Genomic DNA, 12,049 nt, shown 5'->3' with positions numbered 1-12,049 from the left:
GTCACTGCGGGGGTCCAGAGGCCGTGAGAGGAGCTGATGGGAACTCTGGGAGGAGTTGGGGGTCCTGCACGGCTCTATAGGGGGGGGTCAGCCCAGGGGTCCCCCATATCGCCAGGGGTCTTGAGGGGAAGGGGAGGGGGTTCGGGTGGGGGGTCGCCCCGGGGCCCCCTTTCCGCGTCCCTCGGCGGGTCCCTGCGACCCTCCCGGACCCCCAATCCGTCCCAGCCCCCGCACCTGGAGCCGCTCCGCGGAGGCCGCGAACAAGATGGAGCCGGGCGGGGGGCGCGGAGCGGGGCCGGCAGCGGGGTGGGATCGGGATGGGAGCGGGGTGGGATCGGGATGGGAGCGGGGACCGGCCGGGCTCTGCCCCCGGCACCGCCCCCGCCCGCCCCGAGGGGGTCCGGCGGTCCCGTGAGGCTCCCAAAGTTCCTAAAGTTTCCCTGCTGCACCCCAAGGTGTCTCGAAGTGTCCCAGTTACCCATACTGCATCCCTGAATCATCCCTTCGTGTCCCCAAAGTGCCCTCACTGCATCCCAAAGTGGCTCCACCCCAATAGTTGTCTCCATTACATCCCCACACATCCCCACCACACCCCGCAGTGCCCTTGCTGTGTCCCCAAGTGTCCCCAAGTGTTCCCTCTGTGCTCCAGCCACCCCTGCCATGTCCCAAACCCCTGCCACGTGCTGAGCTGTCCTTGTTGTGTCCCAAAGTGTCACCCCTGTGTCCTCAACCATCCTCCTTGTGTCCCTGCCATGTCCCAAAGCACTTCAGTCATGCCCTTTGCTGTCCCTTTTGCATCCCCAAGGGTCGATGTTGCCCCCAGTGCCACCGGGTCGCTGGGATGTCCCCACGTCCTGCCAACAACACCCGACCCCGGCGGCTGAACGGGCTCTTTATTTGGGAATCGGGCTCCGGCCATGGCACAGCCTGGCTCCTCCCTGCCCTCCCTCCCGCTGGTGCCATGTCCCTGCAGGCACTGCCAGCCTGGGCACCTCCATCCTCTCCTCCCGGGAATGCCGGCTCGGTGCCGCCGGCCCCGGCGAGCTGCGGCCTGCAGGGCTCCACAGTCCACTGCCCAGTGGGGACCCCGCAAACCCCACGGCCCCCTGGGGTGGATCTGACCCCAGTGGGAGTGGGTGGCTGAGGAGGACCCCTCGGGGTGCCCATCCCTCGAGCTGGGCCACCATTCTGTCCTCCGTGGAGCCACGGCCACCTCCCATCGTCCGAGGTGACACACGCCTGGGTCCTTCCTGGAGACGCCGCTCCGTCGAGTCCCCACTGCCGAGGGTGTGTCCTGGGGGTTTATCCATCCGGGAAGATGTAGCTGTAGTGGTTGAGGATGTGCTCCACCACCTGGTTCTGGAAGACCATGTGCATGGCCATGTTGCTCTCCTCGCTCGCCGGCCGCAGCAGGGTGGGCCCGAAGACGATGGCGACGCTCTGCACCGACATCCTGTTCTCCTCCTTGTGCTCGATCACCCTGCGGGGACATGAGGGGGTGTCACCAGCATGTCCCCAAACCCAGGGCCTGTCCCTCACCCTGGGTTGTGTTCCCCCCACTTCCAGGTCCCGGGGTGGGTTTGGGGGAGCGAGGGGGTGTCACCTGCAGAGGTGGCGGAAAAGGACCTTCATGGTGTCGTGGTGGGCGGGCGGGAGGGACAGCACCAGGTCCCGGATGCACCGGCCCCGCATGGCCGGGTCCTGGATCTCTGCCAGGGGAGGGAAGGCACAGTGGGGTGCTGGCTCTGGCAGCCAGAGCATCCGTCCCTGTCCCCCTCTCTATCTCCACCCCCATCCTTGTCCCCAATCCCCATCCCCCTCCTCATCTTCATCCCCATCCTCATCCCCATCTCCATCTCCATCACCTTTGCCTGTCCCAGTTCCCATCTCCAAACCCATCCCATTTCCATCCTATCCTATCCCTCTGTCCCTGGCCCCATTCCAATCCTTATCCCCTTGTGCATCCCATTCCCATTCCAAACCTTATTCTCTTCCCAATCCCATCTCCATTCCATCCCTGATCCCATCCTTGTCCCCATGCCTTCCCCAACCCTATCCCCATCTTTGTCTCCATCCCAACCCTATCCCTGTCCCCTGTTCCCGTCCTCATCTCCATCTTATTCTCACCTGTCCCCATCCTTGTCCCCACCCCATCCAATTCCATGCCTGTCCCCATTCTGTAACCTCTCCATCCCTGTCTCCACCTCACCCTCCCATCCCCACCTCATTCCATCCCACCCCATCCCATCCCATCCCATCCCATCCCATCCCATCCCATCCCATCCCATCCATCATCCCATCCCATCCCATCCCATCCCATCCCATCCCATCCCATCCCATCCCATCCCATCCCACCCCTGTCCCCATCCCTCACTGATGGCAGCGATGAACTTGTCGAAGTGGCTGAAGGGGACGAGTGGCTCCGGCAGCTCCCTCAGGAAGAGCTTCAGCGCCCCGGTGACAACGTGGATGTCCTCCCAGCGCCCGTCATCCAGGTCCAGCTGCTCGTCTGGGGGCCGGGGCAGCACCTCAGATGAGTCCAGAGCCCCAGGGGACGGGCAGGGGTCCCTGTGCCCCCCTCCCCCTGCCCCTGGAGGGGGTTATATCCCATTTTCCCCAGGTGCCACCACAGGTGACCGTACCGTGCTCCACCTTGTAGCGCAGCTTCTGGATGATGGCCAGGTTGCCACTGACCCGGTACAGCCCATCGATGTCCAGACCTGGCAGATGGAGAGGTGGGAAAGCTTCCAGTTAACCATGACCCACACTAGGATGGGACAGCAGCCACTCTCTAGGGAGCTCTGGGTCCCCACGTGTCCCCACTGTCCCCTGGAGGGTGCCCACAGCTGGGTGGCACATGGTGACAGCGACCGCTATGGCCAATCCCACAGCTAGGGAAAACCCAGCCATGCCATGCAGGCTGTCCCCAGAGCTGTCCCCACCCCGGTGCCCCCATCCCCAACCCTGCCCCAGGGTGGCACCTCTCCTCTCCACGGTCTGGATGCACTGCAGGACGAAGCGCGGCACCGTCCCCCGCTCCCGCTCGCACAGCGCCAGCAGCGAGCAGCCAAAAACCTGGTCTGGGAAACGACGGGGACATGAGCACGGCCAGGGGACACTGGCAAGGTGGCAGCTGGGGGACGGGGCTGGGGACATCACAAAGAGGCCTGTTTCCATGCAGGTGTGCCACTGGGGCGGCTGGAGGTGAGGGGACAAGCCCAAGCCCATCGCCGAGACATCGAATCCGGGCTGGGCTTGGTCTCTCAACCCACTGTCCCAGCTCTATCCTCAGCTGTCCCCACCTCCCCCCCACAACTTGGGGACATCCTGAGGAGACTCAGCCCCATCCCAGCACCCACCCTTGACTCATCCCCACCCTGACACCCACCTTTGATGTAGCCCCTCTCCCTCAGGCTCTGCAGGGTCGGCCGCCTCTGCAGGAACTTGCGGAGTTTGTTCCGTACTCTGTTGGAGTCGCTCTCGGCGCTGGCGCTGCCTGCCACCTGCCCGGCCACTGGGGGAGCAGGGCACGGGTCAGCCCCGTCCCGAGGGGGCTCCTGCCATGTCCCAGCTCCAGGGACATGGGTGCCCACCCCAGGGCGTCCCAGCTCACCCGCCCTCCTCTCCTCGCCGCTCCCCAGCTTCTCCCGGGAGCCGAGCTCAGCCCCGCTCTCGGCGTCCTCCTCTCCGGGGATGTCGGAGCCCTAGGGAAGGGTCACGGTGAGACCCCGGGGCTGTCCCCAGGGTGGTGGGGCGGGGGGTGGCCGGCGCCTGCTCACCCGCCGGCCGATGCTGTCGGCGATGGCCCTGTGCCAGGCGCTGATGATCTGCTCCGAGTCATGCTGGATGAGGAATTCCGAGCCCTCGCGCGTCCTCAGCTGCCAGAGCAACAGGTAGAGGTCAGGGCAAGGGCACGGGGCTGCCACTGCCGCCGGGATTTGGCAACCAGGATGTGGCTGAGCACGGCGCCCAACTCATGACGGAGATGACCCCAAACGTTGCCAGTTTGCTGGCGGGCTGGAGCGGCTGGAAACCTCCTCCCTGCGCAAAGCCCGAGTGGAAAAACCCCTCTGGGGGCCAGGATGTCTCCTGGTGACCTCTCCACGCCCGTCAGAACAGGACAGTGTTCACAGCACAGCGTGTCCCTGTGCTCCCCGCCCCACCATGTCACCCACTGTCCCCGCTGCCACCACCGGTGGGGTGAACCAGGCAGGTGTGGCATCGTCTTGCAGGCCACGTGTGGCCTCTGGGGGGTGACTGGTGTCCCCCCACTGTCACCCACTCACCTCCAGGACGTTCTTCTTGCTGGACTTGTCCCTGCTGGCCCAGGCCAGGGTGGCCCCGCGCAGCTCCACCGTGTGCTCGGGGGTGGTCAGGGTGCTGGGGTGCCGCTGTGGGGACAAGGGGTTGAGGGTGGCACCTGCCCAGAGGGGATGGGGACACCATGGTCCTGCTGGGGGCGGGGGCGTGGGCTGCCCTCCTCCAGAAAGGCAGGGCTGGCAGGTGTCCCCTCTGTCCCCTCCCGTGGTCTCTTCAGGACCAGGGCTCAGTGCTGCCATGGTGGGGTGGGGGTTGTGGCTGTCACCCACAGCTGCCATCACCTTGTGGGACTATCCCCAGCCCTGCCAGGGGACCCGGGGTGGGCTTGAGCTTTGGGGTCCCTCTTGGTGACACAGCAGGAAGAGAGTGGGTAACTGCAGGGAGGGGACAGACCCTGAGGTTTTCACAGCATCAGACTGACTGGCTTTCCCCAGTGCTTTTTGGGGTGCTTTGGCCATATTTCACTTTGCCCCAGACCCCTTGCAGCCACTCAGACAGAGCACTGAAGCTCCAACCCAGAGGTAGGGCCAGCCCTGTGTCCCCCCTGGCCGTGGGTCCCCTGTCCTTCCCCCGGCGCCGTCACCGCAGGGTGTTGCAAGAGCCACGGCAGCTTCTGCATCCGGGCTGGACACCGGAGAGGGGGGCTGGGCATGGCAGGGCTGGGGCTGGCACTGCTTCCTGCTGCTCACTCAGACCAGAGCTGGGTGCGTTTTAGGGTGCTCCAACACTGGCTCCCCCCAGGTCCTGTGTGGGGAGTGTGAGCACACATGCCCCAGTGTGGGGGGACCCAGTGCTGGGGGGTCCTTGTGCAGGGCACTGGCCCTGGCCTGTGGGTCCTGCTCCCATCCTGCAGGTTCTGACCCCATCCGTGGGATGTTACCCTGTCCCATGGATGGTGGCCCAATCCCGTGGGTGCTGGCCCTGTCCTAGGAGTGCTGGTGCCATCCCATGGGTTCCTGCCCCTATCCTACAGGTGCTGTCTTTATCCCATCAGTCCTTGGCCTGTCCCATGGATACTGCCCTCATCCTGCAGGTGCTGACCCCATCCCATGGGTGCTGGTCCTGTCCCATGGGTGCTGACCCCATCCCATGGGTGCTGGTCCTGTCCCATGGGTGCTGACCCCGTCCCATGGGTGCTGGTCCCATCCTGTGGGAGCTGCCCCCCTCCCAAGGTCGTAGGGTCTCTCACCAAGCCACCGGCAGCCGAGTGCTTGGAGTCCTTGAAGAAGGTGAGGATCCCCCCCTCCAGCACCGTCCAGGAGGAGCTCCAGTTCTTCCTGGAGAGCAGAGGAGGGGGAGGTCACACAGGGGGACAGCACAGGCCCTGTTTTCACTGTCCCCCTGGACTCCCTTCCTGCGTGGTGGGGGACACCAGGACGTGCTTACCGGAGCCGCTTCCCTCTGTCCACCGTCTTGGTCCGGTTGAGCACCCCGGCTTTTTCGAGGCTTTTAAACTGGAAGGCAAAGGGGGATGGTGGATGGGTGTCAGGTTTGCCCCTTGCCCTGCCCGGCTCTGGGGTGGGGAGCCTCCCTGGGCTCTCACCTTCTCCTCCTTGATGCCCAGTGCCGGTGACACGGTGCTGTGCCAGGCGAAGAGCCCGCTGTCCTGGCTGGAGCTGCTGCTGGCACGGTGGTGGTGGCCACCTGATGGCACCTGGGCAGGGAAGGAGGGAGGGAGGGATCAGGTGATGACTGAGGCAATCCTGCCAGCTGGGTGCTGGTCTTCACCCTACACACTGGTCTGAGGCCCCGTGAGGATGCTCATCCCTTATACCCATGTTTGTCCCTGCCCCTGTCCCTGCCTGTATCCCATCCCTGTCCCCATTCAAGTTCCTATCCCTGTCCCCATCCCTGTTCCATTCCCTGTCTCTTTCCCTGCCCCCATCCCCATCCTCAACCCTATCCCCATCCCATCCCATCCCATCCCATCCCATCCCATCCCACCCCATCCCTGTCCCCGTACCGTGTCAGAGAAGTGCTCAGGGTAGAACACGACTCCCTCGTGGTGGCTGTGCCCGTACCAGCCCGGGGGTGAGCCCAGCTCCTCAGGGCGCCTCGGGGACAAGGAGGGAGTGGCTCCCTGGTCATAGGAGCCCACGGGCGAGTAATCCTCCTCGGGATAACCCTCCAGCTCATCTGGAGACAGGTCGGGATAGTCCGTTTCTGGAGTGGGCGGCTGGAGAGAAGAGACAGGTCAGGGGATCTTGTGCCCCACCAAGAGCATCTGTATCTCCTGTGGCTGACCCAGGTGGGGCTGCCCCACCTCCATCATCTCCATCCCCATTCCCATCTGTCTCCTGTTTATCCATCTTAACCCCCATCCCTATCCCTGTCTCCCATTCCCATCTCTGTCTCCATCTCTGTCTTCATCTCCATCTCTGTTTCCATCTCTGTCTCCATTTCCATTCCCATTCCTGTTTCCGTCTCTACTGCCATCCTTTTCTCCATCTCCATATCAATCCCAATATACATTCCCATCTCCATCCCCATTTCCATCCCCATCTCTATTCCCATCCCTGTCTCCACCTCCAGCTTCACCCATCTCCATCTTTGTCTCCATCTCCATCCCATCCATGTTTCTACCTCCATCCTCACCCCTTTCTCCATCCCTGTCTCCATTCCCATCTTCACCTGTATCTTCACTCCCACCTGTGTCTCTTTTTGTCTCCATCTCCACCTCTGTCTCCATCTTCATCTCCATCACATCTGCCATCCCCTTCTAAATCTCTGTCTCTCCATCTCCATTCCAATTTCCATCTCCATGCCCGTGCCTGTCTCCCCCCATCCCAATCCCAACCCCAACCCCACCCCGCTGGGTGCTCACCCTCTGCTCCGTGGGGCTGTACCGCGTCCCCCCAGGGTACATATCCTGGGGGCTGCCTGTGTCTCCCGCACTGGGGGGGTCCCACGACGTCTCACCTGTTACCGAATTATAGAAAAAGGTCTGGCCGCTTCCTTCATCCACGTGCTGTTCCCAGGCGGGAAACTCCGGGCTGTGTGCGAGCGAGGAGGCGGGAGAGGCGGCGGGACTCACTCCGTCGGCCGCCTGCCCAAAGGGACAATCCCACGTGGTCTGGCCCGTCAGGGGGTTATAATAAAACAAATGTCCACTCTCCGTGTCCGTGTGTGTTTCCCAGTCCGACACGGAGCCGCCGGGCTCCTCCGGCACCGAGCCGGCAGCGGCGGCTTCTTCCCGCAGCTCCTGGATGTTGAGGTAGATGGGATCAGGCGGCTCCTCCGGCTCCTTGCGCGCCTGGGGGGGACACGAGGGGGTCACTGGGTGCCTCAGGTAGGATGGCGTTCCTGGGATGATCCCACAGCAGTGCTCAGGTCGAGGACACGGATCCTGCTCTCGCTGCTGGGGCTCCCTCCTGGGCATCCCACTGAGTGGTGCCAGTGATGGGGTGCAGATTGTGGCTCGTGGAGGGGGCACCCACAGCCCCCACAGTGGGGAGGAGCACCCGCTGGCAGAGGGGATGGGAGTCCAGACCGAGCAGGTGGAGAGACATTGTGGTCCCTGTTACCAGCACCCACATCACCAGTACCTGCAGCACCCTCATAACCAGCACCACATCAACAGTACCTGCAGCACCCGCATCATCAGCACCCTCATCACCCACTGGGTGCAGCACCCACATGGTCACCCACCCGCATCACTGGTACCCACATCACCTGCCACTGACAACACCCACATCACCAGCACCCACATCACCAGCATCCGTGTCACCTGCTGCACACAGCACCTGCATCACCCACCGCATCCAGCACCCGCATCAGCACCCGCATCACTGCCACCCAAACCATGAACACCCTGGTGCAACATCTGCACCAACATCTGCCACCCCAAGACCACAGACATGCTCAGCCTCTGTGCCCTCAGCCTCTGCACCCACCTCCCTGACACCAGCACCCCAACACTCACACCCACCCCACCCTCACCCACACCCCAGCGCCCTCAACACCAGCACCCAGAGCACCAGCACTCGCATCACCAACACCAGCACCCACATCACCTGCAATCCAGCACCTGCACCCTCAAAACCAGCACCCCAGGACACCTCCAGGACCCACATCGCTGACATCAGCACCCAGAGCACCAGCACCCCCATCACCTGCACCCTTGAACATTTCCAGCACCCACATCACCAGCACCCACAGCCTCTGCCTCCCCCCCCAGTGCCGGATGCTGAGCTGAGAGCACCATCACCACATCCCAAAATAAAGGTCCCAGCACTGGCCTGGCCTGGCTGACACCCACCCACAGGGCTGCTCAGGGTGGGTGGATGTGTCCCCTGGGACCAGGCAGGCGCTGCCAGCCGGGAAACCCCTCCTGGCACCCTTTGAACTCCCCCAGTTTTACAGCCGGAGCCTCTCACTAATGGCCACGGGGACAAAGGTCCCAACCCTGGCCCTGCCCACCAGCCGGGGTGGGGGGACAGCAGGCCCAGTGTCCCTGGGGACACCCTGGATCCGAGGGGGACAGAGACCGGGTGACATCCCCTCACCCTCCCCCCATCACCCCACGACCCCCCTGCCACGGCGAGCAGGGCTGGAATCCAGCACAGGGGGCCACCCTCCCTCTTGGGGACAGGGGACATGGGGGTGACCATGGGGGATCCCTGGCACTGAGCCCCCCAGCACCTCCCTCTATCCCCTGGGTGTATCCCCAGTGGGGTTTTCTTCCCTGGGGTGGGCTGGGGGTGCCCCTCACTGCTTTGGAACGGGCATCGTGGCACCCGCCAGTGCCCGTAAACACCCAGGGAAACCCAAGGGGGGGTTTGGATGAGTATGACCCCGAAACACCCCCCAGCCCCCCGCTGGGCGCACCCATGGGTGCTTCCTACCTTCCCCAAGTGCAGCAGCCTCGACACTCTGCTCCGGGCCCGCCGGGGACCCCCCGACTCCCGGTCACCCATGGCGGGGGGCAGCGGGCTGGGGGTGCAGCGTGGGGGGCACCGGAGTGGGAGGCAGCCGTGGGGGCACCGGGAGGCTCCAGTAACGCCCCCGGCGCCCTGAGCCAGGCCCTGCACCCGCCGCGCTTCCTGCCGGGGTTCGGGGAGCGGAAGAGACGCCTGGGGCGGAATTGGCTTTTCTCGGGGGCTGTTGTCACCCATCACCCCCCCCAACCGTCACCCACTCGGGCAAAGCCAAGGCCACCCGAGCAGGAATTGCACAGGATGATCCCCCCCAAATTTAGGCTGGCCCCTGTGGTGCCGTGCTGGGCCACTGGAAGCTGATCTGGGGCTGCTGCGTCCCCCAACAGCGGGATCGCCCCATCCCAGCAGTCAGGGTGGGGTGGGGGGTGCACGTGGTGGCAGGGCCAAGGCCACCACCGGTCCCATCATGGCTGATACCGGATGGTTTGGGCACCAGTTGGATTTGGGCAGGGAAGGGGAATGACCTGGTGGTGGCACTGGGGTTGGGGACCCCACTGGGTCACCACCAGAGGGGGGCTGGTGGCTTTGGGTGTGCAAAGGGCACAGCTGAGGGCCCAGCATGGAAAATGGGGTGAAAATGGGGTGTAAAACACAGCCCTATCACCACTAACATCCCCTGTCCTCCAGCAACGCCCCCTCCCAGGTGGTACAATCCCTCCAGCCCCCCTCCAAGTGGGGGACACCCAGGCTTGGGGTGCTGCAGGTGCCTGGGGTTACCCCAACGCAAGGTGCTGGGGTGGGGGACAAGGCTGTGGAACCCCCCCTCTGCTGGCACCGTCTCAGCCATGTGCCCCACTCCATGCCCGTGCCAGGTGAGCAGCCAGGGGGGGACCCCCACCCTTGGGTGCCCCCCCAGGAGGGGTTCAGCCCTGGGGCCGCTGCAAAGGGCCCTTTGCTACTTACTGGTGTGGGGTGGGCGTGGGTTTGGGGGCGTGGGGCGCTGGTCTGTGCCGGGGTGCACCCAGCACCCACCTCGGTCCCGGGCGCTGCACCCAGGTGAGGCGCCCAGGTGAGGCCCCCGCCCCGGCAGGGAGGAGCTGCCGCGCTTCCCTGTTAACCCCTTTCTGCCTTCCCTCACCCCGGAACGCTGCCGGGACCTGGGAGGGACACCTCAAAGCCCCCCAGAGTGGCACCGAGCCTCCCACCCGGGGACTACGGAGCTCTGCAGGGCAGGGGGACTGGGAGAGCCCGGGGGGGGGCCGTGAGGATGCAGAAAGTGAGGCAGGGGGTGGGGGGCTGAGGGTGGAAGGTGTGCAGGGGGGTGCCCGGTGCGGGGGGTCGCTTATCCCTCCCCTGAGTTGGTTAATGTTGGCAAACCTCTACGGGGAGATCACCTGTAGGTTTGCCCCACAGGGTCAGCTCGGTGGGGGGAGGACACGGGGGGCCTGGCAGTGCCTGCGGTGCCGAGGTGTCACCCCACCCTGTGCCGGGGGTCGCAGGGTCGCAGTGGGGCACACAATCAGCAGAGGGACCCAGGTGTCCTGCCTGCCCACACACTCAAAGTCCCACCCCGCGCAGCTCTTGGGGACAGCAGCGGGGATGTCACCGTACCTGAGCCGCAGGGCCGGCCCCTGGCCACCTCCTGGCCACATCCCTGTCCTTGCCGGGGGCGCAGAGCGTCTCGGAGCGGCTCTTCCCGAGCGGCCGAGCGTGTCCTGGCGAGTCCCCGCGAGCCCCCGTGGTGGTGGCACCGCGTGGTGCCCGTGTCACCCGCGCCAGGTCATCCAGGGAGTGCGAAGGTCTCACGGGCTCGGCGGGCTTGGGGGTCAGCCCCGAGGGGACCCGAAAAGAGCTGAGTGACGGCGGGGAATCCCTCTGGAGCACCGAGTCCCTCCTGGGCACCGAGTCCCTCCTGGGCACCGAGTCCCTCCTGGGCACCGAGTCCCTCCTTGGCACCGAGTCCCCCCGGGGTACCGGGCACCCCCCCGATGGCTCCCCCGGCTCGGTGGCACTGACGAACCGATACTCGTAGGCTGGTGGGTGCTGGGGGACGAGCGGGGCCGGCTCCGCCGCGACATGTCCCGACGGCGGGGGATCGAGCGGGGCTGGGGAGGCGATGGGGGGCAGCTCCTTGACGTACTGGGCCGGGATGTAGAAGGGCCGGGCGTCCCCGCTCCGCCGGACGTGCCACCAGTGGGGGTTGGTGCGTTTGAGGAGGATGTAGCGCTCGTTGGGTTTGATGGAGACCAAGGTGCCGTCCTTGGCGCGGTACTCGAAGCCGTACTCCACCAGCACCAGCGACTCCTCCGCCGGCACCGCCGCCTCCATGGCCTTCCCGGCACCTCCGCCTGCGGTACACGGGGCAGGGAAGCGGTGACCCAGCACCCAACCCCTCTTGGGGTGTGTGAGGACCCCCTCCCCCAGCTCAGCTCCCTCGGGGTCCCCACTGAGCCTCAGCCCCATGAGGTTGTTCCACAAACAACCCAAACCTGCCGGAACAGCCCCGGGGTCAGCGCCACTGTCCTCGTCCCCATCCCCAACCCCCCCCAAGCCGTCGAGCCCCAAGTCCCTGGGCCCCCAGAGCCGCCGAGCCCCCCGACCCTCACCTGCGGCCGGCGCTGGGGCGCGGGCGGGTGCGCGCCCGTGGGTCCCGCTCGTGCCCGCGCCGGGCTGGTCTCGACTCGCCCTGGTTTCCTGCCTCGACGAGACGCGCACGGGGCCGGGCTCCACGGCGGGGCTGGGTTCAGCCCACCGGCCCGGGAGAGGGCTGCCCGTGGGGCCCAGCCCGTTTCCTCCCCTCGGGCGGGCGGGAAGGGACGACGGCGGAGAGGACTCGCTGCTGCCCGACGAGG

The 12,049-nt window shown here is 65.4% G+C and overlaps 1 protein-coding gene across 2 annotated transcripts; it reads right to left on the bottom strand.

Annotated features, from left to right (window-relative positions):
* Positions 1 to 1,040: 1,040 nt before the first annotated feature.
* On the bottom strand, positions 1,041 to 11,877 carry ARHGAP27 (Rho GTPase activating protein 27). Of its 2 annotated transcripts, XM_050334725.1 has the most exons (16): positions 11,804 to 11,877; positions 10,809 to 11,545; positions 7,145 to 7,573; positions 6,284 to 6,496; positions 5,864 to 5,974; positions 5,707 to 5,774; positions 5,510 to 5,597; positions 4,287 to 4,391; positions 3,780 to 3,878; positions 3,614 to 3,704; positions 3,389 to 3,514; positions 2,982 to 3,080; positions 2,643 to 2,720; positions 2,375 to 2,509; positions 1,604 to 1,709; positions 1,041 to 1,480 (listed from the first exon to the last, which is right to left on the bottom strand). In XM_050334725.1, exons 2-16 carry the CDS (start codon positions 11,523 to 11,525, stop codon positions 1,303 to 1,305), a joined length of 2,643 nt encoding a protein of 880 aa, XP_050190682.1. In that variant the 5' UTR covers positions 11,526 to 11,545; positions 11,804 to 11,877; the 3' UTR covers positions 1,041 to 1,302. The 2 variants fall into 2 exon arrangements, with proteins under 2 accessions (XP_050190682.1, XP_050190681.1); XM_050334724.1 differs by having other exon boundaries at positions 3,389 to 3,704.
* Positions 11,878 to 12,049: the final 172 nt, after the last annotated feature.

Source organism: Myiozetetes cayanensis, unplaced genomic scaffold, assembly GCF_022539395.1.
Source record: "Myiozetetes cayanensis isolate MyiCay16 unplaced genomic scaffold, myiCay2020 scf58, whole genome shotgun sequence".
In the NCBI taxonomy this organism is placed as follows: domain Eukaryota; kingdom Metazoa; phylum Chordata; class Aves; order Passeriformes; family Tyrannidae; genus Myiozetetes; species Myiozetetes cayanensis.
This window is presented reverse-complemented; position numbering and strand designations above follow the sequence as displayed.